This window comes from Fistularia commersonii, chromosome 1 (assembly GCF_037954325.1).
Source record: "Fistularia commersonii isolate RoL2024-O1a breed Wild chromosome 1, RoL_Fcom_v1.0, whole genome shotgun sequence".
In the NCBI taxonomy this organism is placed as follows: Eukaryota; Metazoa; Chordata; class Actinopteri; order Syngnathiformes; family Fistulariidae; genus Fistularia; species Fistularia commersonii.
The window spans coordinates 5,590,073-5,616,823 of NC_141284.1; the positions used below are offsets into that span (position 1 = coordinate 5,590,073).

General features: G+C 44.5%; 2 protein-coding genes and 1 long non-coding RNA gene across 3 annotated transcripts; 2 read left to right on the top strand and 1 right to left on the bottom strand.

The window, feature by feature from the left end:
- Positions 1-1,861: 1,861 nt before the first annotated feature.
- On the top strand, positions 1,862-9,867 carry LOC147237241 (uncharacterized). The gene is made up of 5 exons (XM_086145798.1): positions 1,862-2,106; positions 4,994-5,062; positions 5,154-5,232; positions 7,061-7,143; positions 8,712-9,867. Exons 1-5 carry the CDS (start codon positions 2,062-2,064, stop codon positions 8,748-8,750), a joined length of 315 nt encoding a protein of 104 aa, XP_086001924.1. The 5' UTR covers positions 1,862-2,061; the 3' UTR covers positions 8,751-9,867.
- A 980-nt stretch (positions 9,868-10,847) lies between these two features.
- On the bottom strand, positions 10,848-24,143 carry lrrc40 (leucine rich repeat containing 40). Its single transcript, XM_086145733.1, has 15 exons — positions 23,896-24,143; positions 22,179-22,360; positions 21,831-21,904; positions 20,826-20,955; positions 20,619-20,742; positions 19,266-19,405; positions 18,244-18,416; positions 17,335-17,425; positions 16,447-16,492; positions 15,649-15,751; positions 12,698-12,805; positions 12,388-12,498; positions 11,939-12,016; positions 11,217-11,402; positions 10,848-11,038 (listed from the first exon to the last, which is right to left on the bottom strand). The coding sequence occupies exons 1-15, from the start codon at positions 24,038-24,040 to the stop codon at positions 10,933-10,935; spliced, it is 1,797 nt and encodes a 598-aa protein (XP_086001859.1). The 5' UTR covers positions 24,041-24,143; the 3' UTR covers positions 10,848-10,932.
- Positions 11,397-13,332, top strand: LOC147237243 (uncharacterized). Its single transcript, XR_015106069.1, has 3 exons — positions 11,397-11,534; positions 12,705-12,822; positions 13,218-13,332. It is a non-coding gene; the product is annotated as an uncharacterized LOC147237243 (long non-coding RNA).
- Positions 24,144-26,751: the final 2,608 nt, after the last annotated feature.

A 26,751-nucleotide genomic window follows, 5' to 3' on the forward strand; every position in this document is an offset into this window, starting at 1 on the left:
ACCGCACACCCCACCCACTTTCCCCGGCCCCGCTCCGGTTGATTGACAGCTCCGTCAACCAGTCAGCGGCTGCAAAGCGTCAGCTTTATGTTCACTTCAGTACACCAGCCAATCAGAGTCAATCTCCTACAATCACAACGCCATACGGACCCGTCGGCCGGCCATGTTGGTGAGGGAATTACCCGCAGTGTTGTTTGCCATATACATTTCAATGGGAACAGCGAGCACCATCTTAATCCGGTCGACGAGTGAAATGGAAAAAGACAGATAACCTCTTCCGAGTGTTTATTTTTTCCCCCATGCCCCCCCCTTTTTTTCCTGCTAACCTTTCCTCGTCGTGTGTTTATCGCGTTGTCCGTGTTTGAATTGAACACTTCTGCGTCATTTTCTTTTCTTTCTTTTTTTTTTTTTTTTTGTTGTTGAAACAATCGAATCATCGCTCTGCATAATTAAAGTGTCATTGAGAGCGCGAGGCGAACAATGTCATGCGCGGTCGGTCACTTCCGTATCCTCCGTCCGCGCTCGCGCTCATCGTCGCTTCTCCTCATTTCCCTATTGACCCCCCTGCCCTTCTCTACTATTTCTCAGCACCCCCCCCCCCCACGCAAACACACACACACACACACACACACACACACACACACACACACATACCACCCCCACCCCTTCTCATCACCATCTCATCTACCACCCTTTTCCCACCTCCCTCCTTCGCGTTCTCATTTCCATCCCTCATCCTATCTCTTCCTGACTCCTCCGCCAAAAAAAAACACACAAATAAATAAAATAATGACTAAAGAACGGACACGATTAAGGGACAAGAGAGATCGGTTGCAACGGATGGAGGTTAATATGGGGCCGCGTACACGTTACTGACCGCGTACACGCCGACTCCGGGCCAGGTACCTGTTTCACACCTGTCTGTGCAGGGTTTCCAAGTCGTGGATATGGAAAAGGAGATGGTTGGAGGGAGAGTGGGGGTCACGCCACGGCCACGGCCACGGCGACAACAGGGATCGCGGGCCGCGAGTCGCCGTGGGCCGTGGGAGTTAACTCCCGTGGCGGGTGTAAGTAACTCCCCTCCCCTTTCCCCCGGTGCTTCAGGTGAAGTAATACGTCAGCAGTTGTGATAGTGGTTCAGTCCCCCGTGGGAGGGGGCGGGGGGCGTGGAGTGGGTGGTGTGCATGCATTTACTCATGTGTACTACTTTCACTTCCAGCGAATAGTCTTCACACTACTTTAAAACATCAAGAGGGTATGGGGAAAAAACCGTTAAAACTGTTATTTGAATTGAATAAAAATGTATATTCAGATTTTCTTAAAGGAACAGCGTAGTTCAGAGCGTTTTGGACGTCCGTCACTTTGCATAATGACCTCCTGTGTGTGTGTGTGAGTGTGTGTGTGGCGGGGGGGGGGGGGGGTGAAAAAGAAAAATAGGCTTGATAAATATTTGTCCTGAGGCGGCGGTGGAGTCTCGCCTTCCCCCCGGGGAGAAAGTCGACAGAAGCAGAAACAGTTGCGGAGGAAATACCAGTTGCACGTCGGGGGCTGAAAAGCCGCACTTTAGTGACGATGTGGAGGAAACGACGGCGTGCGTGTTCAATCTGTGCGTGTGTGTGTGTGTGTGACAGATTAAAGATTAAAAACTTGCGTGGGTACAATTTGCTTCATATGGCGCTATCACACACACACACACACACACACACACACACACACACACACACACACACACATGCGCACGCACGCGCGCGCGCGAGGGAGGGCTGTCTATTGTTTCCCTCTGGCCAATGGCGGCCCGAATATTTTCAAAGCGGGCGGACCAATCGGGGCGCGCTCGCGGACACCGTTCTCCTCCCACCAGCCTATAAAGGCGCGAGCTGAGCTGGTGAACACGCAGCTGGCAGGATTACGGCTTTTCTTCTGCTCAAGCCAGAATTAACCTTCTGCATCTGTTTCTTCCCCCCTCCCTCCTCCTCCTCCTCCTCTTCCTCCTCACACACATATATACACACACCTCCACCGTGCAATATTCCGACTGGATATTAACTTCTTTTATCGACCATGGCGGACAGTAAAGTGGAGAGCAGCGGAGAACTGAGTGCCAAGGTAAGGAGAGGATGAAAGGAGGACGATGCTTTTTTTGTTCTTTGCCTCCTGCCTCCATTTATAATCGTTAACGTCACTAATTTGCCCCCCCTTTCCTCCGGAGCACAAGCCCGTATGCTAACCTGCGCCCGTAAAACTTGGCGCGTGCCCTGATTAGCTCGTAAAGTTTGGCGTTAAACTCCGCGGCAGCGCGGACGGACGAAAGGCTCAGAGGGTGGTCGAGTTTTTTTTTTTAATTCGTTTTTATTGAGGGTGAAAAACAAACAAACAAACAAACAAACAAACAAACGTGAATGTGTCACCCCGCGCGGTCCGCTCCACCGCCTCCGTCTCGCGGCAAGCATCCGTGGCATCAGCCGTGGGGAGCAGGTTCTCCGCATCCGTCACGTCGCGAGACGACGGTAAGATTTACGGGCCCCGTAGTGTCTCCGTTAATTCCAGCCTGCTCTCGGTAAACCCGCCGCTCAGCCAACGCGCCGCCGAACACCCTAAAGAAAAAAGAAAAAACGGAACCTCCAGAAGGTTCCCCGGGTTCGTTCAAGTTACGCGCCCCATCGTCGCGTCGCTCTACCTAGTTCGCGCCGCGGCTCGTCGCGGAGCCCCTTCCGCCTAGGGTGGGATGAGAAAAAACTAGAGCCACCGCGGCGCGTTCAGCGGGCAGCCGCCCACCGGCCGGCGCACCGATAACCGTCAAACAACGAAACAACGAGCAAAAAACGGGAACGAGCTTTATTCCGTTTTATTTCTAAATGAATATTTCACAAAAGTTCCAGATTCTCCTTGTGTCAAAGTTCGTGACGCGAAGGTGATGGGCACGCGCGTCCCGAAGCTGTTCAAAGAGGCTCGTTCTCCCGGTTGACGAGGAAGAGAGCGACTGAATGGGCTCGTGAACCGGGATCCCGTCTCACCGCGCCGCTTTGTCTCGCCGCCGGAGGCTCGAGCTCCGGTCTGGTGACGTGAGCGAACAATAACCGTTAATTTGTCCGCCGCCACCGGGAGCTCGCGCGCTGTTCCGCGTTGTTCTATTTTTTTTTTAATTTTTTTTGTTTTTTTTGTTATTCCGACGGTGTGAATGTCGCGCCTCCAGCTCTCATTTCTTTCCCAAATATTGATACCCCCGACACCGCTCCCCTCTCTTCCTCTTCCCCCGTACTTCACCGAGCGTCCTTGTACCTGGCGGCTCGGGTGCGCGAGGGATGCCGAGACAGCGGCCCCATTGTTGAGCCCCGAGTGCCCTCTCGTTTGACACCCCCCGTTCCGACACCCCGCCTCCCCACCCGGAGGCTCATTTAAAGCGAACTCCGTCCCCCTCGAAACAAGAGCGAGGCGACGGATGACAGTTTTAGGGGCGAGCGGATGGATGAGAAGAACACCGAGACCGCGCCGCCCTCCTCCCCCCTCCCGCTCCCTCTTCTCCTCCGGTCGGTTACTTCGTGAGCTGGTGCGCGAGGCGTGGGGAAGAAGGGCACGCTCGTGTGACGGTCACGCGTGCCGGCCGCAGCGAGAGACCGCCGGGGAATAAAAAAAATAAATAAAAAGGTGTTTGGGGGTGGGGGCATGGTTTTCCGGGATGTCACAAAGATAGTTCTGCTGTCGTGATTATTTACGCGGTCTTTATTTCGAACCGTACAGTGAATGCAGGTGGATGCGCCGGCGGCTCTTTTCTTTTTCCTCTTTCTTTCTCCCTTCCCCTCCGTAGCGCTGTCACTCCGTGGAGATACATGGCCATGTTTCTGCGAGCAGCTTTGTCGTGTGTGCGTGTGTGTGCGTGTGTGTGCGCGCGCCTGTGTCGAGAGGGAGGGGGGCATAAATACGCTTTTGGCCGGCGCTCTGATTAGCTGACGGAGTGAACGAGGCGCGGTGCTGCTGGGAGTTGTAGTCTGGGCGTGTCTGCGCCCGCCCTCCCCTTTCCTTCCAGACTCTCTTGACAGTGCGGTGTCGGGTTTCACTTCGGGGCGGGCGGCGAGGGGGAGGAAGGGTGGGCGGGGCCTGAGGGATCGCCGGACCAATGGGAGACGCGGGCTCCGGGGCCCCACCTGTCGCCTCAAAGGCTCATGCTCGGAGGAAGTGAGACGGATGGAGGGCTGAAGTTTCCGCTCTCGCGCCCGGCGGGACGGACCCTGCGCGTCTGCTACCAATCAGAGCCGCCAGCTGGCTAAGCTCTGAGGAATGAGGCGCAAACTGGCCGCCCGTCTGGAGATCCCGTTTGTTGTGTTTCTGTTTTTGACGTTGTTTGGTTACGAATGAAACGTGTAGAGTTTTCTCACGGCCGTTTTTCATGCATTTATTTGTCACCCCCGTGATCTGCAGTGGAATAAAACAAATAGTATGAGACAAAATAAACAAATGTGTGTGTGGGGGGGGCAGTAAAACCCAATAAACAGGAAGCAGCCGGAAAGTTACATATTCATGATGCGTGTCTGAAACTCGTGAAAAAAGAGGAAAGTGTTTGCCAGGAGTAGACTGACATCCACATTGTGACAGTAGTTTGTTAGGGTTTGGTTTAAACAATAAACACTCAAAGATCATTTCTTTATTTTACCTGTAAAATACAATTCACATGTCCTTTAGCCCTTTGTGTAAAAAATAGTTCCCTTTTTTGCCCATTTCTCAATGACCTTTCATTTATCCTCCAAGTGTTTCTTTGTTAGAATTTGGTTATTCTAATTTCTAAGCAACTCTTTATGTGATATGCATTTCCGACTATGGCCACTAGAGGGGGCTAAGAATACCAATAGAAACTACACTAAATGTGATTAATTACCATGTTGGTTTATTTTCATTTCACAAAAGCAAGTACATGTTGATTAGTGTTTCCCGGGATGCGGTAGCGTCGAGCCGGAAGTCCTGTTGGTGGTGATTTAGCTGCGCTCATGTTTGCTTCCAGGAGCTGAAGGAGAAGAAGCAGGCAGAAGACACAGAGAACGGTGATGACACCACCGCCAATGGAAAAACTGTAAGACTAGCCTTAATCGTTGGCAATCAAACAGCACGAGCAGTGTGTGTCTCTGCCGCTGAGCCAGCTACCTCTTGTTTCCCGCTGTCAGGATGAGGAGAATGGAGAGCAAGACAACGAGGTGGACGACGAGGAGGACGTGGGCGAAGAGGAAGAGGAGGATGGAGAGGGTAGGTGGAGAGGCCTGTGGGAAAAAAAACCTCTCAGCTGTTGTGATGAAGACATAAAGTAACAACAGACACGTTGATTAATTAACCAGGAAGCCTTTGAGGCAGGAGACCTTGTTTGTGTTGTGTTGTACCAGGGGCCACCTCTCCCCCTAGCGGGCACATCTAGAAGTACACCTTGGAATTTGAGCCTTCTCTGCAGAAGAGTGGATATAATCAAAACAAATTGTTCCCTGTAATAGATATTTATCATTGGAATTGGGATGAAGATACTATGGTGCGTTCTAAGAATTTTATAGTTTGTCTTCAAAAGACAACTATTTATATTAATGAACGCAGGACTGTGGACAGACAGGACTGCCAAAATTCACTGAAAGTTCATCAACAAAACCTTAAGGACTCATGTGACTTAAAGTTTGTCTCAAAGATGAATTAAAGATTATATACTGAGACATTTCAAATGAATGGCTTTGCAGATTGACTTGAAAAACAAACAAAAAAAAAACGTTTTTTTGTTAAATCAAATCATTTTCCTACGAACAAACAAGAATTTCAGTCAACAAAGACATCAGCAAAGTAATAAGTCAGTGGAGTAACATTGAATGATGAAAATAAAAAAAAGTTTCCTTTGATTTCCTGCAATCTGTACTTTGAGAAGCCGAGAAATAAAGTTTTCCTAGCTCTGGGGATTTTTTACACTCCCTGTGCTCCTGGAACAACACTCACAATTAGATTTGAATACAGATGCAACTGGCAAACAAATGAGGTGGTTAGTCACACTTTTTTAAGGATTAAACAAAATATATATATCAGACTAGTTTGAACCCTTGAGGCGCCTCCTCCCGCAAAGCAGTTCCTCCTCGTGAAACCGTGGAAAGGTGTAAGAATGCAAGCGTCGTTTGGCGCCTCCGTTTCAGCAGCTTAATTGAATCTTCAGAAACTGGCCCACTGAGGTATTAGGAAATCCTGAAGAGTTGAACTCATCCCAAAACACACAAACACTGTCCTCTTTCTGTCAAAAAAGGCAGTTGTGGGGAGTGTGCAGCTGCCACCACCAGGGGGCAGTATGAGCTGGGGGAAGGGAAAGACCAGGGGATCGGGAGAGAGCACAGTGGGGAAAAGAGAAGTTTCCATAATTAAAAAAATTTTTTTTCTTATAGCCTGGCCAGTATTTTTGTTCATCAGGGTGGAATGATGTCAAACGGGGCCGTCAAAAAAGACAAGAGTCGTTGGATAAAACTGTACTTCCAAAAATACTTCCAATAAGTTATGAGGACAACGCCTTTATCTTAGTATCCACGTTGAAATGGGGAACTTGTCGTTATGTTGGCTTTGTAATAATGTTCAGGCAACACACACTATTATAACAAATCTATTATACCAATGCGTTTGGATTACCCAATAAACCAACCATGAATTCATGCAAGGTCATGGGACTAGAAAAAGAAATATTTTTTAAAAAGGTGCCTCTGCCCTGATTGGGTGTTTGTTTGGGGTTTGGTTCAAATGACAATTGCTTTGTTTTTTTTCCTCTCTATCGGTCTCTCTCTCATAAACACACACAACTTACATTTCAATAAAGCATGCCAATGCATTTTCCTCTGTTATGTAAATAATCATATATAATTTCTTCCTGTATATAGTATTCTTACATGTGCCCTTGAAGTGTGTCTACACATACATCACACACACATGCACAAACAAGTATAAACCCCGATGACACACCCAGGCACTAATCTGAAAAACCCAAGCACATGTAATTACAGGTGTCTCGCAGGATGCAGCATGTAACGCTGTTGTAACGCCGCTGTAATTGTCTGTATGTGCTCAGGCGATGAAGATGACGATGAAGACGACGACCTGGACGGGCCCACAGGGAAGAGAACAGCCGAGGACGACGACGACGATTACGAGGTAAGAGGGCGGGAGGGGAGGTTCGGCCTGACGCGATCAATGTGTCACGTCTCCAGAAAACGACGGACACGACCTTCAACCGGACGTCCGTCGCCAGAATAAAGACGGGTTCACTATGGGACAACCAGGGAGACGGTCACAATTTGCGGGACGGGTCAGGCGGATGATTAAAAAAAAACCCAGTCCCTTCGCTGCTAACCTTTTAGTCTCTTGTCTGATGGCATGAGAGAGAAAGAGGAGGGTCATGTGTGCTGCTCGGAGATGCTCCACTGCCGAGGCCAGGGAAGATTGAAAAATCAATATCAATGTCCGCTAATGCAGGAGAGCGGCGAGGAGGGTGGGGTGGTGGCGGTAGGCGTCACTCACTCAGCGACAACAATGAGATATACTCTTAAAACTCAAACCCTACATCATTGCATGTTCAACTGGTTGACACAACACTGTTACATGAAGACTATTAGAAGACATGATAGTTGTCTGGAATTTTGGAGGGAGGCAGCAGACAGGTTCTGGGGGTGTGTTTCACACCGGGGCCGGATGTGATGGAAAGCTGTTCTCGTGCTGGCCACTCGGTGGCGGCAGAGCGCCCCCCCCCCTCACCTCCACCAGCTATAAGGATAGAAGAACCCCTAAGAGGCTTCTGATGAATCCTCTCCTCCTGAGGATTAAGTCCAGTTAGAGGCGTCGACAGGTGGAGGCTTTAACTCGGTTGGAGTGGCTCTGGGTTCTACTTTTACCGCCTCCGCATATCTTTGAAATAAATAAGGCCTGCAGCCGTTGAATTATTAACCACTATCAAGCAATTTATACTGAAGTTGAAAACACTTTGCACTGTGACCTGACGGTCGTTGATCAAAACCCTGCAGGGTTTTTAAACCTAAAACCTAAAATAAATGATTGAAAACACAAACACACAGACACACACACACACACACAGGCAAGGAAAATGTCAAAATATCATGGCACAATTTCTTTGAGCTCCACATATACTAATATACTAACTATACTAAAAAAAATAGATATGTATTTATATAAATCTAAATTTGAATCACTGTCACTTTTGTCATGGGAGAATGCCAATACATAACTTGGTTTTTAGTCACAAGTAAAGCAAACGGACAAAAAGCAATACACCCAAGACGAAGCAAGAACTTACCAAGCAGTTACAGGAGAATAAAATGAAAGTATCAGAAGAATAGGAGAGAAATAAATATATATATCCACATCAGAGGGGTCTGCCTGATTTAATACGATCAAATATGAATTTAATGAGCAAAGAGTTGCAAAAAACCCCACTGATGAGTAGTTATGATAACATGGTCATTATAAGTAACATCTATGATAAGTTATGTTTATAATTCGCGTTAGTGATCTGACAGTTAACTTGAACAGCCTGCAGAGGGAGACAGAGCTGCAGACAGGCAGGAAACAGAGACATTGGATTTGGTTTATTCCATTGAAAATACACAATTACAAGAAAAAAATTAACCGAGTGTGTGTGTGTGTGTGTGTGTGTGTGTGTGTGTGTGTGTGTGTGTGTGTGTGTGACCTGTCCGTCACTTGTCCAGGACGAAGTGGAAACCAAGAAGCAGAAGACAGACAAGTAGACTCGGGCGGCGCTCTGTCCGGAGGATGACACCATCGAGAGACAGCCAGTTTTCTAGCAAACCTTCAACACCTCAGTCCTCCCTTCTAAACAAACAAGAATACTTTAAAAAAACAAAAACAAAAAAGAGAATTTGTTTGTATTTTTATTTACATTTTATATTTTTGTATATATTGTAAGGAGGTCGGCCATTTTGCAAAATAGTGATCTTTCTGGGTTACCAAGCGGTGCTTCGGAGACAACGTGGATCCGGAGCCGTCAGCCGTCCGGGTTCTGTGCGAAAACCAACACGAGCATCCAGAAAATAATCATTCCATCCTCACGCACGTACGCACGCATACACACATGCTCACACACACACAAACACACACACACACACAAACACACACACACAGGCTTACTTTCATAATAGGCTTCTTAGGGGTCAGTAGGAACAAGACGTGTTGACCTGTAGGTACATGGGGAGTGTTACAGTGACACAGCGCCCCTGCAGCGCTGGGTGTGTATTAGTGCTAGTTTGTATTAGAACACAAGGCTGTAGTTTCTGCTGTCTGTCCGTCAGTCCGTCCGTCCGTCTGTCTGCCTGCCTGTCTGTCCGTTGCGGCCTAGTTTGAATGTTTTTATGTCCGTGTTATTTTGTTGAGGAAGAGAAAAAAAAACAATAAAACAAATCAGTCGTTTTGGTTCAGTTTTCGTCTCTGATCGTGCCAGTTTTCTACAGGTTTATATATCTGCCTGCAGTGAGGAAAAAGGGGGTCGGGGTGGGCTCTGGTCAGCGGTGTGTGTGTGTGTGTGGATGTGTGTGTGAGCTACTCGGACGCGACGCATTGGCCCAGTCCGCCCGTCACGTCTCTCAAGGTGAATGTAGTGCTCGTGGGTTAACGCCGGTCATCTGTAACTTCTTTTTGTTTGTTTATTTTTGATTTTTTTTTTTTTTTTTTGATTTAACGGTTAATCTGCCACGCGGTTCGGGGAATGTAAAAAAGAAAAGAGAAAAGAAGAAAAAAAACAACAACAAAGAAACAAGCTGACGCTCGGAGACTCTTCTTCTTGACGGTGTGTCGGGCTGCGCCTGTCCTGCTTTGACAGTTTCATTAAAAGTTTTGTTCAAAACAAAAGTCCGTGCGTCCCATGTGTCTTCTCATGCCCGTCCAGGAGCCAAACCTAATTTAATGTCCTGTCACTTGTACTGAAATTCTTAATATAAGCTCACAATTTTTGATTTCTTTTGAGTGCGAGTTTTAATTCTAGAATCAAACAGGAAAAAATTTTCAAACAGAAAAAAAAGGCGATCCAAACACAAATCTGTCTTTTTTTTGGATATCTTTTTCAATAATTTAATTATTCATCCTTTCATATCCACGACGCAGCTTGCATGGCGAGAAAACCCACTCGATAATACCCGTAATCACTGTAATACGACGGGGGAGGGGGTCTCTCTCACACACACAGACACACACACACACGCACTCACACACACACTCACTCACACACACACTCACTCACTCACACTGCTCTCTGGTGGTGTAAAAAGGAAGTGGAGTCTGAGGACGTATTATAGAACACATTTTAAAATGTAAGCTAAACTAGGGCAAATTTGACGAATAAAATAAAAGTAATAATAACCGAAGTGAGATATCTGGATTGATTCATAATATTGATAATTTTAATTTATGATGTTTTCATCGATAGCAAAAAAACAAAATAATACTATTTTATTTAAACAGCCTGAATGGAGGTGAGGTTTGTGTGCTCAGAAAAGTCTCCACTGTGGAAAAAAAAAACACAATAATATTTGGAAAAAAACTCAATTTGATACAATTGTAATTTTTTTATTTAATTAATTCAAGTTTTCCTCCTTCGTGATAGCATTTAAAAGTGTTATAACATTATTTGCCCTGTATTATTTTGTACTGCTACTACAGGGAACCAGACAGGAGAATCAGCTTTATGCACGCTCATAACTACTTTAAAAGTTTTTAGAGCTGAATAACACCACAAAAATAAAAATAAAAATTAAAAATAAAAACAAACCCCCCTATGATCAGTTGTACCTGCTTCAAGGGCTGTTTAAAAAAAATTAAAAATAACACCACTGTTAATGATTCACAGAAACCACTTTAATAAGATCCTTTTGTTTTTTTTTTTGTTCATTCTGCCAGGGTCAGAGTCAGGGTTAGAGGTCATGTAGGGATGCGGCTGCGGAGGTACTCTAGCACGGCGTCGGTCCCTTTGGCCACAATGGCAGCCCTGGGCACACGGAAAGGATTCCCCTCCAGGCTGAGGCACCTGGGGGGACAACAGGTAGGCCGTCAATTCAGCAGAAATAATTTAAAAAATATTGGCAATTTAAAAAAAAAAAAAAAAAAAAAAACACTCTTAAAATCCAAAAAAATGGTAAAAGTTTTTCAAAATAGTGATACTTGCCAGATAATTTTCTAGATATAATATTTTTTGATATAGCTACCTGAGGCTGGTACACAGACCCAGCTCGGGGGGGATGCTCAGCAGGTCATTGTTTGACAGGTCAAGGGTGGACAGTTGGGTGAGTTTCGCCAGGCGGGTGGGGTCGACCTCTCCCACCTGGTTGTTGCCAAGCAACACTGTTTCTAGGGACTTCAGCTGGTAGAGGACTTCAGGGAAGGACTTGAACCTGTGAACGCAACAAAGAAACCCCGGTCATCTCTCTCTCTACCGATCATCCCCCGCCCCCCGGAACCACCACCGACGAGATGGAGCTGTGGGTAAACCCCAGACTCCATTCTACGACCACAGATTGACGGGAGTGAGTGTGTGTGTGTGTATGTGTGTGTGTGTGTTTCAAAAGACTTAACACCCTGAGGCTTTATTCAACCCTTCATGGGACAGGGCGGGACCTGGAACTAGTGACGGATGACGTGAAAAATCCTTTACTCAAGACAGTAAATCGTTTTGCGTCTTAAAACAATCAGGCCTCTGTGTTCATGTGGAAGCGCTCCCCCAGCTGGAAGGAGGAGGTAATGCGGGATCGAGGCTTAAACACCACCTGGACTGCTGTTGGCAGGTGGTTATCAAGTGCTGAAGTGAAGGAATGTGTGTGTATATACATATATGTGTGTGTGTCTGCTCAGGCCGAGCACGTGGGCACTGGTTCTGACGACCGGGGGCGTGACTGGCGGCAGAAACCTGCTTTGAAACGTTGCGGCGTACCTGTTATAATTGAGGACAAGGGAGTGTAGCTTAGTGAGGTTCGTCATCTCCCGCGGTAAATCGCTCAGCTGGTTGTTCCTGAAAGGAGAAATAAAAAAAAAAAAAAAAAAAAGAACAGCGCTTGAGACTAAGATTAGGAGATTAATCCCTAGCACTTTCAGGCAGTGGTGCATCTGATGGCTCCGTCAGCTCCGACAACTTTTTAAACCTTTATTTATATTTACTCCTTTTTGTTTTTCTACTATGGATACTCCGACTACTCTTACTACTGCTGGTACTCCTGATACTACTGTGTGACCATATGAAAACATGGTTTCAATTTGATACAAGCACAAGAAAAACATTCTTCACCTCTGTTGCACTTCCTCTTATTTCCAACAGACTTGGAGTAGAAGGAAGACATCTGGGCCTGTGTGTGTGTGTGTGTGTGTGTGTTAGAGGGTGTGTACCTGAGGTCGATGTATTTCAGCTGCAGTAACTTGCAGATGTCAGGAGAGCAGCAAGTCAGTCTGTTGAAGCCCAGATTGATCTCTGACAGGGACGCCTGCATCTCCTCTAGTCTGAACGTGCGCGCAAACGCACATATGCACGCACACACACACACACACACACACACACACACACACACACACACACACCTGCCATTTAGCCTGAATGGCTGTTCTTGTCGCATGGTGTTTATGTTTATATGTATATACGTTCTTAGTGGCTCTGTGTGTGTGTGTGTGTGTGTGTGTGTGTGTGTGTGTGTGTGTGTACCTGGCAGGGATGGCAGTCAGCTGGTTCTTGCTGAAGTTGACAGAGGTGACCCCCTGATCTGCAGCCGTGTCGAACAGCTCGTCCGGAATATTGTCGGCCTTTTTCTCGCTGGACACAAACATCAGGTCAGTAAAGGCACTGATTTGATTAATGTGTGTGTGTGTGTGTGAGTGTGTTTTGATGCAAATTCCCTTCCCCCTTTTTTATTTCCAGTCAATAATATGATACATTTTTTAAATTATTTAAAATCACTCTGAAGTTCTCCAAACCAAACAGATCATTTTATCAGTGTTGGTGTATTTTTGATCAGTTATTCTGCGGTGAGAAAGAATAACACATTCAAATCCTTTACGTTTTAACATCACATTTTTTCAGTTACAGTTTGTTGTTAAAGAAAATTGATTAAAAAGCGTTTTCTGGAGATTATCACCACACACACTGTTATTCATTTATGAATTTACACAGCAAAAAAAAAATAGGAAATATAAAGAGATTTTTCTTTTTCCCCCCCTGAATGGAGGTTGTTATTTCAGCGAATGAAAACACACCGTCACCCGCCTAATCGGGGGCCGGAAACACATTCCAGGGCAGCGGCGGCTACGGAGGCAACCACGGTGTTCAATGCCCCCCCCCCCGGCGCTGATCCAAAACTGCTATTTGTTGACAGGAGGACTGCAGCAGAGAAGGAAATGTGTGTGTGTTGGAGTGTGGGGGTTCAGGTATGGGCTGGGGGTTTCTGACATGTTGAAACCCTCTCAACGCGCAGCAGCCAAACAGGCTCCAACAGGTCGAGTGAAAGAGACGTTACAGAGTCAAAACCTGCAATCACTGCGGGTCGGACCCCCCCCCCCCCCCCAAACCGGCTCCGGGGGTTGGGGTGGGGTGGGGCATTCAATGCTGTTTGAAGTTTCCTTTTCTCTTTGCTCATTACGATCAAAACGTTCGCTGATCGCTGCGATTTCCCGACCGGATCGGGGTTGTAAATCTGATGATTCGCGTCTTAGGGGCGGAGCTTCAACTGGAGACATCTCACCTGTCAATCACAGGGCAGCGTACAGAGACATCTGAACGTTCGCCCTCTCCTTCGCAGCTGCAGCCGGTGCAGTAACCGTGCTAAATGCTCGGGTTTTCCAGGCTTTAAATAAGCCTCCCGCAGAGGGTATAGAACATCGTGAGTCTGGTTGCCTTGCACGACACACTGCACGGAAGGAAACATCACATCCGTCAAACGTGCGCCGTCAGCTAACAGCCTTCCTGGTAGCGCTTTAAAACAATGGAAACTACTGCGCTAAATACACAGAAAAAAAAAAAAGCCACCGCGGAAGAACCCTAACTCCAATTACGGTGCTGATAACCTTCAGCTTGTGAGTTTATAAACTCAAAACCGGAGTTATAGAACACACTCCTGTGCACGTGCGTCCGCCCAATGGCGTGCCGTTTCTATAGCTGTTTGTTTTCTCCCGGTCACCGAGGCCCCGCTAACTTTGGGGCAGCAATACCTCGCCTTCAAACACCGTTCTAATTTTCAGTTTCGGCGTGGGGTGATGAGGATTTTCCCCGAACAGGATGGGAGGGAGGAGAGGAGGAGGGGAGACGTTTCTTCTGGAAAAAGGGAAAAACCTCTACTTGACCGCTCATGATCTATTTTAAGACTCTTCTTTCTTTTTTCCTTATTGAGTCTGTGACAAGTATGTTTCCGATGGAACGCAGTTTTGTCTCCGACTTTTCCAGACAGAATTAACATGATATGAATTGAGACTTTTTTTTCTTTTGTTCCTGATTTTGGATGGCCTCTGTTGGATGGCTGCACTTCTCATCCTTCCTCTACGGCGGGGGTGTCAAACTCATTTTGGTCCGGGGGCCACGTACGACCTAATTTGATGTCCAGGGGGCCGGACCGGTAAAATCATTACCTAGATGTAACACTTAGTCCAAATTTTTCCTTTGCTTTAGTGTAAAGGAGGCAAGCAGGTAAATCATGAAAATATTTATATGTAATGGACTGTTGCTCTAAAAAATACAACACAATGAAGAATTAATATTAAAAATAAATATTAAAAAAGAATTGATGAAATTACACCCTGAAAATATTGTTTCCTTTGTTTTAGTGTGAAGGATGTAAACAGGTAAATTATAAAAATCTTAATATGTATTGAACTGTTCCTCTAAAAAATACAACACAATGAAGGATTAATATTAAAAATAATTGTAAAAAAAAAAATGATGAAATTACACCCTAAAAATATTGTTGAGTTAAAAGAGAAAATCTTGTCATTGTGTGAAAATTTGCCACTAGAATTTATTAGAAAATTGATTGGTAGCATGTTTAAGAGGACTAACACAAAGATTTGATGTGTGTGTTTGTGTGTGTTTGTGTGTGTGTGTGTGTGATAGTTGTTATGGCTTACACTGGTTTCTGTCCCGGCCTGATATTTTGGGTTAGGATTTGACTTATGAGTTCAATTTGTTCCATGACTGATGCTTTTAGCTCAATTTTCCTTGAAAAAGGATTAAAATTCCCCATTGAAATGCTGCTATTTTTTGTAACATGTTTTTAATAAGTAAAATAAACTTTATAAATAGCAAATATTGTATAAAAATAATAATACAAAATAAAAGAGAATATAAAGAAATAAACTACTTTTATTAAATGAAGATGAAGATGATGAAGATGCCGATGGCAGCAAAGGAGATTTTCCATTTCATACTCTTTCGTTTAACTTAACTTACTTGCTACACACTTAATGCTACAATATGTTGCTAAATGTAGCATGCTACGCTATGCTACCCTTTAACGTTAAACTTTATTCCGGGACGGAGTGAATGCCGGTCCACTTTTCAAAATGATCAAACCACCCGGCTTTGAATGACTGACTTCACTGCGTATGGATCTGACATGGCAACCTGGGACAACCCCTGACGCGCACGACAGGTGTGTGTGTGTCGCTGACCTGAACTCCAGACACTTGAGGGTTTTAATGTTGTGCACGTTGACCCTGGCCTGGCTGGGCAGCGTCATGGCGGTCGGTCCGTCCGCCGCCGCCTCGGGCTCCTCTGGAAACAACGCACAAGTGTACGGTGAAATTTACAGAATTTCAAGAATCGGAGGAGAAGGAAAATGTAATCAAAGCTTAAATCAAGTCAGCAGCTTATACAATAGACTCTTAAAATAAGCTATTTCAGCAAAGTAAATACCGTGTTGTCAAAAAAAGCATGATAAATTGTTATTCCTGTAAAAATCACAATTTATAACACGTTCTAACTGCCAGAAGCAGCCATTGTTATGATAGCGCAATGCACGCTAAGCTGATGATGTGGCATCAGGTGGCATTGTGGTAAATTTCGCTTTCGGCACGTTAACTTTCCCTCTGTATAATATGGCGGTAATGGCACATTGTGCAGCTTTTGGGTGCAATTTCCAGTCCAGGGGAAAAATGGGAAGGGTTGCCAAGATATAACTGTTTTGGCACTGCAGGATAAAATGAATGGAACCGAGCCCAGTGCAACTACATGGCGTCACTACCCAGACTGCATTGCGACAAACAACAATGGCGACCTCGGAGTGATGCGTTTTTTTTTTCCCCCCAATTTTATTTAATTATTGTTTTTATGTAGCTGGTATCGATCAAATTTGACAATAACGTCTCAGTAAGCAGGGATCCTTTGCGTTTGAGTGCATCTGCTAGTTTGGAACTGAAAAGGGGTTCAGGGTCCCGAACTGATTCCCGGCTGCACAGAGGCGACCGTACCTTTCATTCTCCCTCTCAGGTATTTCAGAAGCTCATTGGTTCCTTTCTGTGAAGTGAAAAAGACGACAGGGGGGGGAGTCACACAGCAATCTGATGTGAAAAAAAGCAACATTTTATTTGAAACAAAGCTTGTTGGCGCCTCCCATGCCCGTCACATGCGTGAAGGAGCCGCCCCCGTTTGGGGAACCAGTCTTTTTCCAGCCTGGATGTGTTCGTTCTTGTCGTGCGAGGGCTTGGCGTGGAGGTTAAACTTGTACGTTTGCTTTTTCTTTTTTGCCAAGGAATTGCAGGCCATATCCGGGGAGTTTTGGGCATGAAGATAAATACATAAATTGAGTCAGGCAATCAACCCCTTTGAGGTCATGACCCCTGAGAGAGAGAGACCCCACCGCCATCGCCATCTATCAAGGTATAAAAAAATTCCACACACGGACCTGAAGAAGTATAATGTATTCTGACTTTAAATAAAAATGTAAGTAACATCATTTTGAATTATAGCTAATTTCTGCACCCACTTAAATTAAGTTGCTAGCTTACCTATTCATTTATTTTTACTAAATTTGAGGTTATTTCTAGATCAGCGACTTGCTGATCTAATATTAAGGTAATTTTTCAGAGCATTTTTAGACAATCTCCTGCAAATTCCTCCCAAATAATGTCAAAATCTGGCATTTTCCCTCCACGAAGCTGCTACAAAAGATAGAGGCTAAATGGCAACCCCAATACTTTGCAGCAAACGTGTTTAACAGAGCTCTTTCTAAAACATCTGCGTTCTATTTGACCAGTGGACATTCAGTTTTTGGTTGGAGATCCAGGGGATAAAATGTGACGCCGGAACCAGCAAGTCCCGACGGAGTTAAAGAACAGCAACTGGCTCGGGTGGCCTACCGTGAGCAGGTCCCTCCTGATCCCCCGCAGGGGGTTTCCCTCCAGCAGCAGTGCCTTCAGGTTGGGCAGCAGGCTGAGCGACGCCGGGAGCCTGGAGGGACGAGAGGACGCTTAAATGGCCGGGATCGGCTCCTGCTTTGACGATAGGTCACGTCTCGGGTGCTAACGTTTAATGTATTTTCAGTCAGAGAAGTCAGAAAGTGGGTTAATAAATATGACTTTTTCCTTTTTTCTTTAAAAATCACGGCACATCGGCACGTAAGTTTTAGAGAAGAGGTGAACCAGGGATGTATTGTGCAAAAATAGCCACCGGGGGGGAGATGTAACAGCAGGTGCCTGAAAAATGTCGGAACATTAAAAGTTAAAATATCTGGGCTGGTAATATCAAGTGAGTCAATCCTGATGATCAGGATTCAGATTTGGCTGCGCTGTTATTGGTTGGTTTGCTATCGTGTTGGGGTTACAAGGACTGATGGAAACAGCAGTGTGATGAAGCCCTGCCCACTAGCAGCGAGGAATACGTGAAAATACCTCAAGCAAAAAGCAGAAAACAACCGGTTGAACTTGAAGGTGGAGTATTTCTACTATTAGCCTTTGTTTTAAAAACCAAAATACCCAATATCTATAATGTACTGGAGATAAATCAATGCAGCTTTCAAGCGTAATATTTAGCCAAACCTTTTTCAAGTGATAGAACACTTTCTAGATCACTTCTTTTTTCTGTTCAGGGTAGTTTTTAAGACCAAATTTGTGACAGTTTCCAGGTTGCTCATGTTCATTATGAGTAGAAATTCTAATCATTTCCCAGAATAACAGGAGTTTCCTAGACCTTTTGTGCAACCACAGCTGGGCACAGCCTGCTTCACGCGGTCCAAGACCGAGTCAGGGGTTGCGTGCACGTAGACCTACGTGGAGATGTCGTTGTTGGTGAGGTCGAGGCGCGTGAGTGTGTTCAGTCCACCGATCTGGTCGGGCAGGATTTCGATCTTGTTGTCCCGGAGCTCCAGGAGAGAAATCACCTCCAGACTGGCCAGCTGCTCCGCCCCCACTTGCTTGATCTGGTTGTTTCCGACGTACAGCTCCTATATACACACACACGCACACACACACACAAACACAGATGGGTTAAGAATTGATTCACTAAATTCAATATCGGGGATCACAAACCAACCAAGATGGCAACTGGTCTCTGATCCCTGTCCTGGAGTACGGGGGAAAAGTCTGCAAGGGAATTTATGATTTTAAAACACCCCATGATGCAGTTCAATGAAAATCAATTTATTGTGCAGCGCTTTGGTTAGCTAAGGTCCCTGGTTCGGTTCCCATGGGGCCTTTCTATGTTTATCCCCATGTCTGCGTGGGTTTCCTCCTCAGTCTAAAAGTAGGTCAAGTGAAAACTTTAAATTGCCCCAACGTATCAATGAGAGGGTGTATGTTGATATATATGTATATGTTGCCCCGTGATTGATTGGAAACCGCTCTGGGGTGAACCCCACCTCTTGCCCAATGAAAACTGGGATAGCCCCCCCCGCCTCAAACCCTGACTGCAGGATAACCAGTATAGATAATGAATGTCCAATATTAATAAAGGACATTTATTTGAAATAAGAATGCTGAGCAAACAGTACTTGTCCACGTACATGGCGTATGAATGTATACAACATATAGTATGGGTTGCAGAGGTGTTTTTTTTAATTATTTCTCCCTCCCCTAATACTTTTGTTACTGCTGCACGTGCTTGTGCCGCAGAAAAGAAGCTGAACCAAATCCAGTCCTCGCCGAACAATCGGAGTCTGACATTAGAACCTGGAATGCAGCGGTGGAAGGTGGCTGTAAGAGGTCACAGAGGGTAACATTATCAGCATTACTCACTCCGTCACGTGGGTGTTACGCGCATCGCCTGAGGGAGTGGTGGTGGTGGGGGGGGTTACCTTGAGTGCGGGGGCAGGCAGCTGCGGGAGGAAGCTGAGTTTGTTGTGTCGGAGGTAGAGCTGCTCCAGAGCCAGCATGCCCGACAGGCTGGCAGGAACGCCCGTCAGCTGGTTGTTGCTGCAGTCCAGCAGCTTCACGTCTGGTGAGCAAAGAGAAAATGCAGATTTGACCGGCCTGAATGAAACCTGAATGGAACCCAACAATTTCCATCCAGAATCATGATAAATCGGACATAATACAGCCTCTTAAAGTGTATTTCTTGACAACAACCAACATCACCTTTTTACCATTCAGATGGGATAGTGATTAGTATTCGGCCAAAAAAAAAAAAAAAAAAAAAAAAAAAAAAACACCTTTGACACTTACATGTAATATAATAAAATGTCCCCCTTGTTGTAAATAGAGTGCTTATAGGGGACTGGTTGCCGAAGAACATGCTGTGTGCAACTGGGTTCGCCTCCAGCTTAGAAAATGTAGTTAGCGCTTCCATTTACAGACGGAAACGTCAATACAAGCAGGTCCGACACCGCTCCCTTGAGGACATTCCTGAGACATCAGGCTGTGGTAAACAAAATGTGATAACCATTGGCTGGGTCGTGTTTGGGCTGCAAATGAAATCTGAAGTTTGGCTATTATCGGACCAATAAAAGGCGCTCTTATCTCATCTTTGAATGTCTGTGATGCTGAAGTCAATCTGCACATAAGACATTGTTGTTATGGTTGCATTATGTTTATGAGCGGAAATCACGCTGACGTGAACAATCCAACTTTTGGATTGAAAACCAAACAAAACTTCACGTTCAAAGATGTTAATTTCTGTAAGGATTTGCACTACCAGCACAACACTTAAAAACATCACAGTGTCAGAGTTAGCCATCATGAGGATCTAACTAAACCGCTGGCATCAGGATGCTGTTTTCTTGATTGATTAATGAACATCGATGTCTTAACACTGCTGGCATCCTGCTAGGACTGAAGTTACAATGTATTGATGGGGATATTTAAGGTATAAAATATCAGTCTTGGTCTACTGAGCTTGACAGATTTGTGAAAGGATGATAAAGAGATGACTGTTAGCGTCTAACAACAGGAAGTGTTTAACTTATGTTAAAAAAAGGAAATGCTATGGCAAGGAATACTATAGCAATGGAACTGAGTGCATACATGAGATGACAGTCCAAAAAACATGGTGGGGGGGGAAAGCATGGGCTCAAAGGAAGAATAAAGAATCTTACCAGTGGACAAACAGCAGCCCTTTGAATTCTGACAAACATATAGAACATGTATCGGGTGTAAAACCAGCAGCCATGTTTGGAGTAGGAGGGTTGGAAACCCGGCGTGACGAGTCTTACTAGTGAGCTGCGCCAGGCTGTCAGGCAGGCGGTCGAGCTTGTTGTGGTTCAGGTGCAGCTTTTTCAGCTGGGCGAGGCAGCCTACGCCCGGTGGCAGGTCCGTCAGCTGGTTGTTGGAGACGTCCTTTATCGGGACAGGGGAGGGCAGGCGTCACAGCACGGTTACGGCGAGGTGATGTGCGCGGGCGAAACTTGTGCACGCCTTACCAGCTCATTCAGATTTTCGAGCTGTCCCAGTTCCTCTGGCAGGCTCCCCAGCAGGTTCTGCTGCAGAGTGAGGACGCGGAGGTTCCTCAGGGCGCAGACCTCCACCCGCAGAGACCTTAGCTGGTTGTGACTGGACACACGGGGCCAGATACACAAATAAGGGGGACATTCTTCATTCCTCTCTGTAAATCACGGCAGCACTAATAGATTCCAGTCAGAACACACTCTGTGGATTTCTCCAAAGACGCTCCTGCACTTGGAGCAGCAAAAGTTTTCGAACTTTTTCGCGCAAAGCCACCTTTAGAAAATACTCAGCACCGCTAGTACCACTGCCATGACCGATATGAAAACACAGTGGCATAGAAGGGCAGTATTCAGGGGTATTCAGTCCACACAGTTCAATAACCCGGCGGAGGATTTATTCCTAATAAGCATATTTATTATTATTATTTTCGGCAAAGTCAGCCCTTATGAATGCTTTGAACATTCATGCTGCACTTAAGTATAAGAAAACAGAAAAACTGTGCTTAAATAATGATTTGCTTGAAATATATTGTAGCCAAACGTTAAATAAAGCAGGTAAGAGTCAATGTTATTTGTAATTCAATGGTTCCTCTGTCCACCACTAGAGGGCGCTCTGGCAGTGTAGCACATATACCGAAAAGGCTGCCTTACACCACCTGCACATCCAAAGACTTTGAAAAGACTCGTGGAAAACAATCATCTCACGCCCGCTCGCATCTAATGGTTAGTTTTAGAATTTTAAGTCAGCCTAGATTACCACTTTGCATTTAGCAGCTGAGATGATGGGAGGGTGCTGGAGACTCTAGTGAAACTCTTTAAGATTAAATTTAAACTTTCAGTTTTCAGTCTGTGACTGGGAAAATCATTACGTGTAAGGCCAGAATTAGAGAGTAAACATGTATTGACACATAAGAGCTGTTTTAAAGACATGATCTCTGTCATAATGCGTGATAACGAACGTTCTGCACGCTCTTTTCATACCTGAGTCGCAGCTGCTGGAGATCCTGAAGCAACCCCAGAGCAGCAGGTAGACTGCTCAGCTTGTTGTCATGGAGCTGCAGGGCAAAAAAACAGAGATTTTTCATGAGATTAAAAAGAAAAAAAGGGGTACTTTAGTTTCTCAATATTTGTTCTTGATTATTTTAGTTTTTGTGAAATATTGTGGTAAGGCTAATTATGCTAGTTACTGTATGAAAAAGGTTATGTGAAATGCTTTGCTTTGCAGAGTTGATTACTGATGAAGGGTACATATATCATTAGCTGGTGTGTGTGTGTGTGTGTGGGTGTGTGTGTGGGGGGGGGTACAGGGCCTGCCCAGGTGTTTCTTACATCCAGGGTGGTGAGTGCAGGCAGGAGGCCGATGTCATCGGACAACTCCGTCAGCTGATTCGATGAGAGAAGCAGCTTGGTGAGGTCGGTCTGTTCCCACCAGCGATCTGACGCGCCGAAGGACACATTCTGTTGCGCCTCCTCGGGTGTGTCGATATTCAGCCGATACACGTTCTGAGGGACTGAGACAAGTGCTGATGTTGTTATTACACCCTAAGATAACAATCAGACACCTGAGCGGTATCCTCCAAATCATCAGTAGTTGCTGTTTCCAGGGTCTGGAGATATGAGAAAGGAAAACTGCTTTCATTACTTTTGCTTTGGAAAGAATAATTAGTTGCTTAACTACTTTTTTTGTCAAGGAAATTACTTGGAGATTTATTTGGAATTCCCTGCAAACTTTCTGGTGATTTTTAGACAATTCTATATTAATTCTAAGACAAATTCACTTTTTTATTTTTAAAATTACTCAATTTACTTTGCAGTGTCAGCTATGTGAAAACTTTACATTAACATCTACATGTTATAATGATAACTTGCACCAATTAGAAATGAGAAATTACTGTCCAGTGCAGCAGACATTTATATGTAGTCACATTTTCTATTCCTAACAAAATGCATAACAAGTGACCTGTCATAATTGCACAGTGCGGGTGTGGGTTAATGCTTATTGTCAAATATGTTATAAATAATGACAGGTCTGTCACCACTTCATGTGTGGTGAAGTGGTGACACTCAGCCATCTTCGTTTAAGTCAGTAAAACTGTCAGTGTGGCTTTTATTGTCAGTGACTCCATTTTTTTAATGCAGTTATTAGTTAATTTGTTCATCATCTTATGACGGCGCAAATGGTCATTGAGGTAGTGGAGGGGCCAAAGGGGGCAGCGGCTAAAGCCAATCCTAGCTCGCCCTGGGTAGGAGCGAAATTTTAACCCGTAGCTGTCATCTGTCAATCACAAGATCACCTTTGAGACATATATATTCCCTCTCTGAAATACTAGTTTCTAAATGAGACTGCGTTGCTGTTATTGACATTTTATCCGCTGACAGACAGTGTCTTCTGGGAAGGGTCATATTTCAGAAAGTCAAGACCTTTTCACAGTCAATGACTTAATTGTGTTCCTTTCAACTGCAAATTCTCTGTGTCAGTCTTTATTAAGTAAAAGGTGTAGACAGGAAACTGAAGGATTTATGCCACTGGATTAGAAGACATTCATGAAATAATTTTATATAAAGTAACTAACAGGCTCTTAAGAGGCCGGGAGAGTCACGTGGGTGCTGTAGCCAATCACAGCTGTAGTTGGGCAAGCGGCAAGGCTTAACCTGGACCATTCACCTGTCAATCATTATCTTATTCAATCAAGCCAAGAAGGGAACAAGGAGAACATAAGAAATCCCAGTTTACCGGTGCGTACTTTCGAGTAAATGTTTACCGATACAACGAGGTATCTGACTGGAGCTAGCGAGGAGGGATCAGCTACAAGGAACTTTAAACATTCAAGCTAACTGTTAGCATGACTCAATCAATAATTAGTAGTTAAACTGATAAGCGTATATGTATCCGTCTTTCTGTCGGCAGTGTTCTTCTCCGGCTTTTTTAAACCAAACGAGAATATCTCTGCACAATTATGACCAAATATCGATTTCTACATTTTCTCTCCCCAACCAAAAGCAAAGTAATACTTTTAGTGTTACCGCTAGCTGAGGAGTAAATTACCCTCAGTCAGCCCCCGGCCGGACAGGTTGAGCTGCCCGCTCTTCCGGGCAGCCTTCAGCAAGCCGTGCGGAACATCGGGCTCGGTTTTCTCTGTCCTGAATCCCGCTAGAGAATCCACTTGCTGACCCCTCTTGAAACGAGACATTGCCACTGACTTTTAACCAACTAATTCCTTTTCGCTTTTGACTGAGGCTAGTTATCTCCACGCCCAAACCGTCCGCTTCCGCCCGCCATACACAACAAACTTAGCACTTCCGGTCAGAGTCCTTCAAAATAAAACAATGTTCTCCACCGTCTGAATGGCGAAGGACAGACGGAAAATGAAATGAGATTTATTGAAACTCTTCTCAATGCGATTTTGACCACATTTCCATATATTTCATTTCATTTTAGTCCCTTTCAAATATTTTTGCTGCTCTTAATATTGGAGATTGTGATCTTTTAAACTCTATAACTAGCATAACTAACACATAATCGTTGATTTCCTTCCAGTTTTCCTATCATTCTCTCTCCCACTTCTTAAACTGGTTGCGCCTCAGCAAAGCAGGTGGCTTGAATGGGAAATTAAATTCTCTGCTTATCCTCTGTCAGCAATTAGTTGAAAGAAAAAAGGCAGTATTACCCTTAGGGCAGGCCCACTGGTTAGACAGTAGGCAATGCATTATTGCTGCTGACAGTGTACAGCAGAGGAAAAAACCCAAGACTTTTAAAAAAAGATGGAAATTGAGGTGACTGACAGTCCTTGAAGGTCTTCCAGTTAAACCAAGCTTCGTTGTTTTGGACTAAGAAGCCAGCGTACCAGGGTTAAAGGCAAATAAAACGACAATAAATAAAGAACTCAGACGCACAGACATCAGGTTAAAATTGATGGAGGGTTCCTTTGGTTAAGATTACCCAAAAGGAACGGGGAAGCAAACGGTCAAGAAAATAATAGGACAAGAGGAAATCCTTTCCCTATAAATTGTGAATTGATTGAAAATGTGCCACAACAGGGATGTTTGACTTTTTGATTTATCAAGCTGGAATGGCTTTATATTCTGTCAGAGAGCCATGAATCAGAGATGATAATTAGGCCTGTGTAAGATTCCTAAAACATTTAATGCACACACATCAGCTGACGATAAGTAATGAGTAACATGACTGATAACACACACACCTTGATTGTAATAACTGCCTCCCACTGGACTGTACACTTTGACCATGACCATTGAGTATTTTTAAGCAGGTGAGCTGAAGATTCAGTTCCAGTGAACTAGCTCTGATATGTTTGGGATGAGTGTGTCGGTTGTGTTAGGTTTGCTGCTGTGCGCCTCCTGCTGCACCGCTCACAAAGGTAAACCTTCAATTTCTATTTCATTGAACGCAATTTTTTGGACACCCGCGATCTTAAATACAGGCAGTTGACAAGGAACAAAGTAAACTTTGAAATTTTGAGCTTAAACTGAAGATTTGGAGGGAATGTAATGACATAATATTTTTTCTAAATGACTTAATTGTGGTTTAGAAATGCTCTGCGTGACTTAAAGACATGAAAATGTGCCATTTACTGATTTTGAAAGTAATTTTATTGTAATCTTTAATGACTGATCATTTTCTTGTAAAATTAAGTTTTTATCTTTTTTTATGTGATGTATATATTTTTTTTAAATTCCTTCCCGTTGAATTTTCCCCAGCAATGTAACTGTGCATTAAACATTGTCAAAGTCAATCGTTTTGTGCCCTAAGAATACAGTTCCAATTCCGGCCACGAGAAGGACTGTCAAACCCCTTTTGAACGAATGCGGCTACTTGACAATCAGAAACAGATAGCAAAATGACTCAACTAGAACCAAAAACATTTTATTATAAAGCATTCTGATGAGACTGCGTTTCATTTGCAAGTGAAAATTCTCATGATTTGATTTGCAGACATTTTGACTGAGTTATGTATTATACATTTTTTTCCCTCTAAAATATAGCATTATGTAACTGTAATAAACCACCCGGATATAAATGGGAAAGTTAAGATTATATTAAGATGTCATAATTGCAATGTGACTGGATTTCGTTTAATGTTCAACAGCCATAAAACAAGCAGCACATGGAAATAAAGGAACCAAAGTGCAGTGCTGACAGATAATGGGGCTCAGTATAAGACAACCCATTAGGATTTAAAGAGCCTTATCAGTGAATGATAATCTCCCCCTTTAAGTAGATTAATTGATCACAGCATGCCGTGATATTGCGTCACTGCACATGCTCAGTGGCCGCATAGAGAGCATCATGTTGCCACTGAAGGTGTTCATTTGTCATGCATTGGCATAGGTTCTAATGGTGTGTGTGTTTTTCTGTGTGTGTGTGTGCTCTCAGGTGTCAGGTCGGGTCTGCGTACGGAGGCGGTGCCTCAGTCGGCGACGCTCCAGCCTTGGCTGGTGGGCTTATCGGCCGTCGTTGGTTTCCTATTTTTGGTATTTGTCATTGTCATCGTCAAAAGTTTGCTGCAGAAGGACAGGTTAGTGACAAACACACTAAACATGCATAAATATATCGGGTATTTAAGTTATATTGAACTTTTTCCAGCCCAAAATCTCTGATTTCTGGCTCATACTTCAAAAACCTTATTTATTGCTTACAAAGTTTTGGGTTTATTTGATTTTATTTTTGGTAAATTCTTGTGTTTTTGTCAATCATTTACGCCATTTTCTGCTGTTGAGTGCTCATGAGATTTCAGCAGTTAGGTTTTTTTATGCTCATCATAAAGTAAATGTAATTGGCTGAAGACTTAATTTACCGAAATGGTTACTGCGTAGAAATGCCGAAAGGAAAATAAGATGAAGTCCCAGACTGAAAATGCCAAAGTTCATCTCTTGTACTAGA

Coding starts and splice junctions, on each gene's coding strand:
- LOC147237241 (XM_086145798.1), top strand. CDS start 2,062: ATGGCGGACAGTAAAGTGGAGAGCAGCGGAGAACTGAGTGCCAAG. Junction 5,063..5,153: donor CCACCGCCAATGGAAAAACT/GTAAGACTAGCC, acceptor TCCCGCTGTCAG/GATGAGGAGAATGGAGAGCA. Junction 7,144..8,711: donor ACGACGACGACGATTACGAG/GTAAGAGGGCGG, acceptor TCACTTGTCCAG/GACGAAGTGGAAACCAAGAA.
- lrrc40 (XM_086145733.1), bottom strand. CDS start 24,040: ATGTCTCGTTTCAAGAGGGGTCAGCAAGTGGATTCTCTAGCGGGATTC. Junction 12,806..15,648: donor CTCAAGTGTCTGGAGTTCAG/GTCAGCGACACA, acceptor GTTTGTGTCCAG/CGAGAAAAAGGCCGACAATA. Junction 11,039..11,216: donor GGTCTGTGTACCAGCCTCAG/GTAGCTATATCA, acceptor TTGTCCCCCCAG/GTGCCTCAGCCTGGAGGGGA.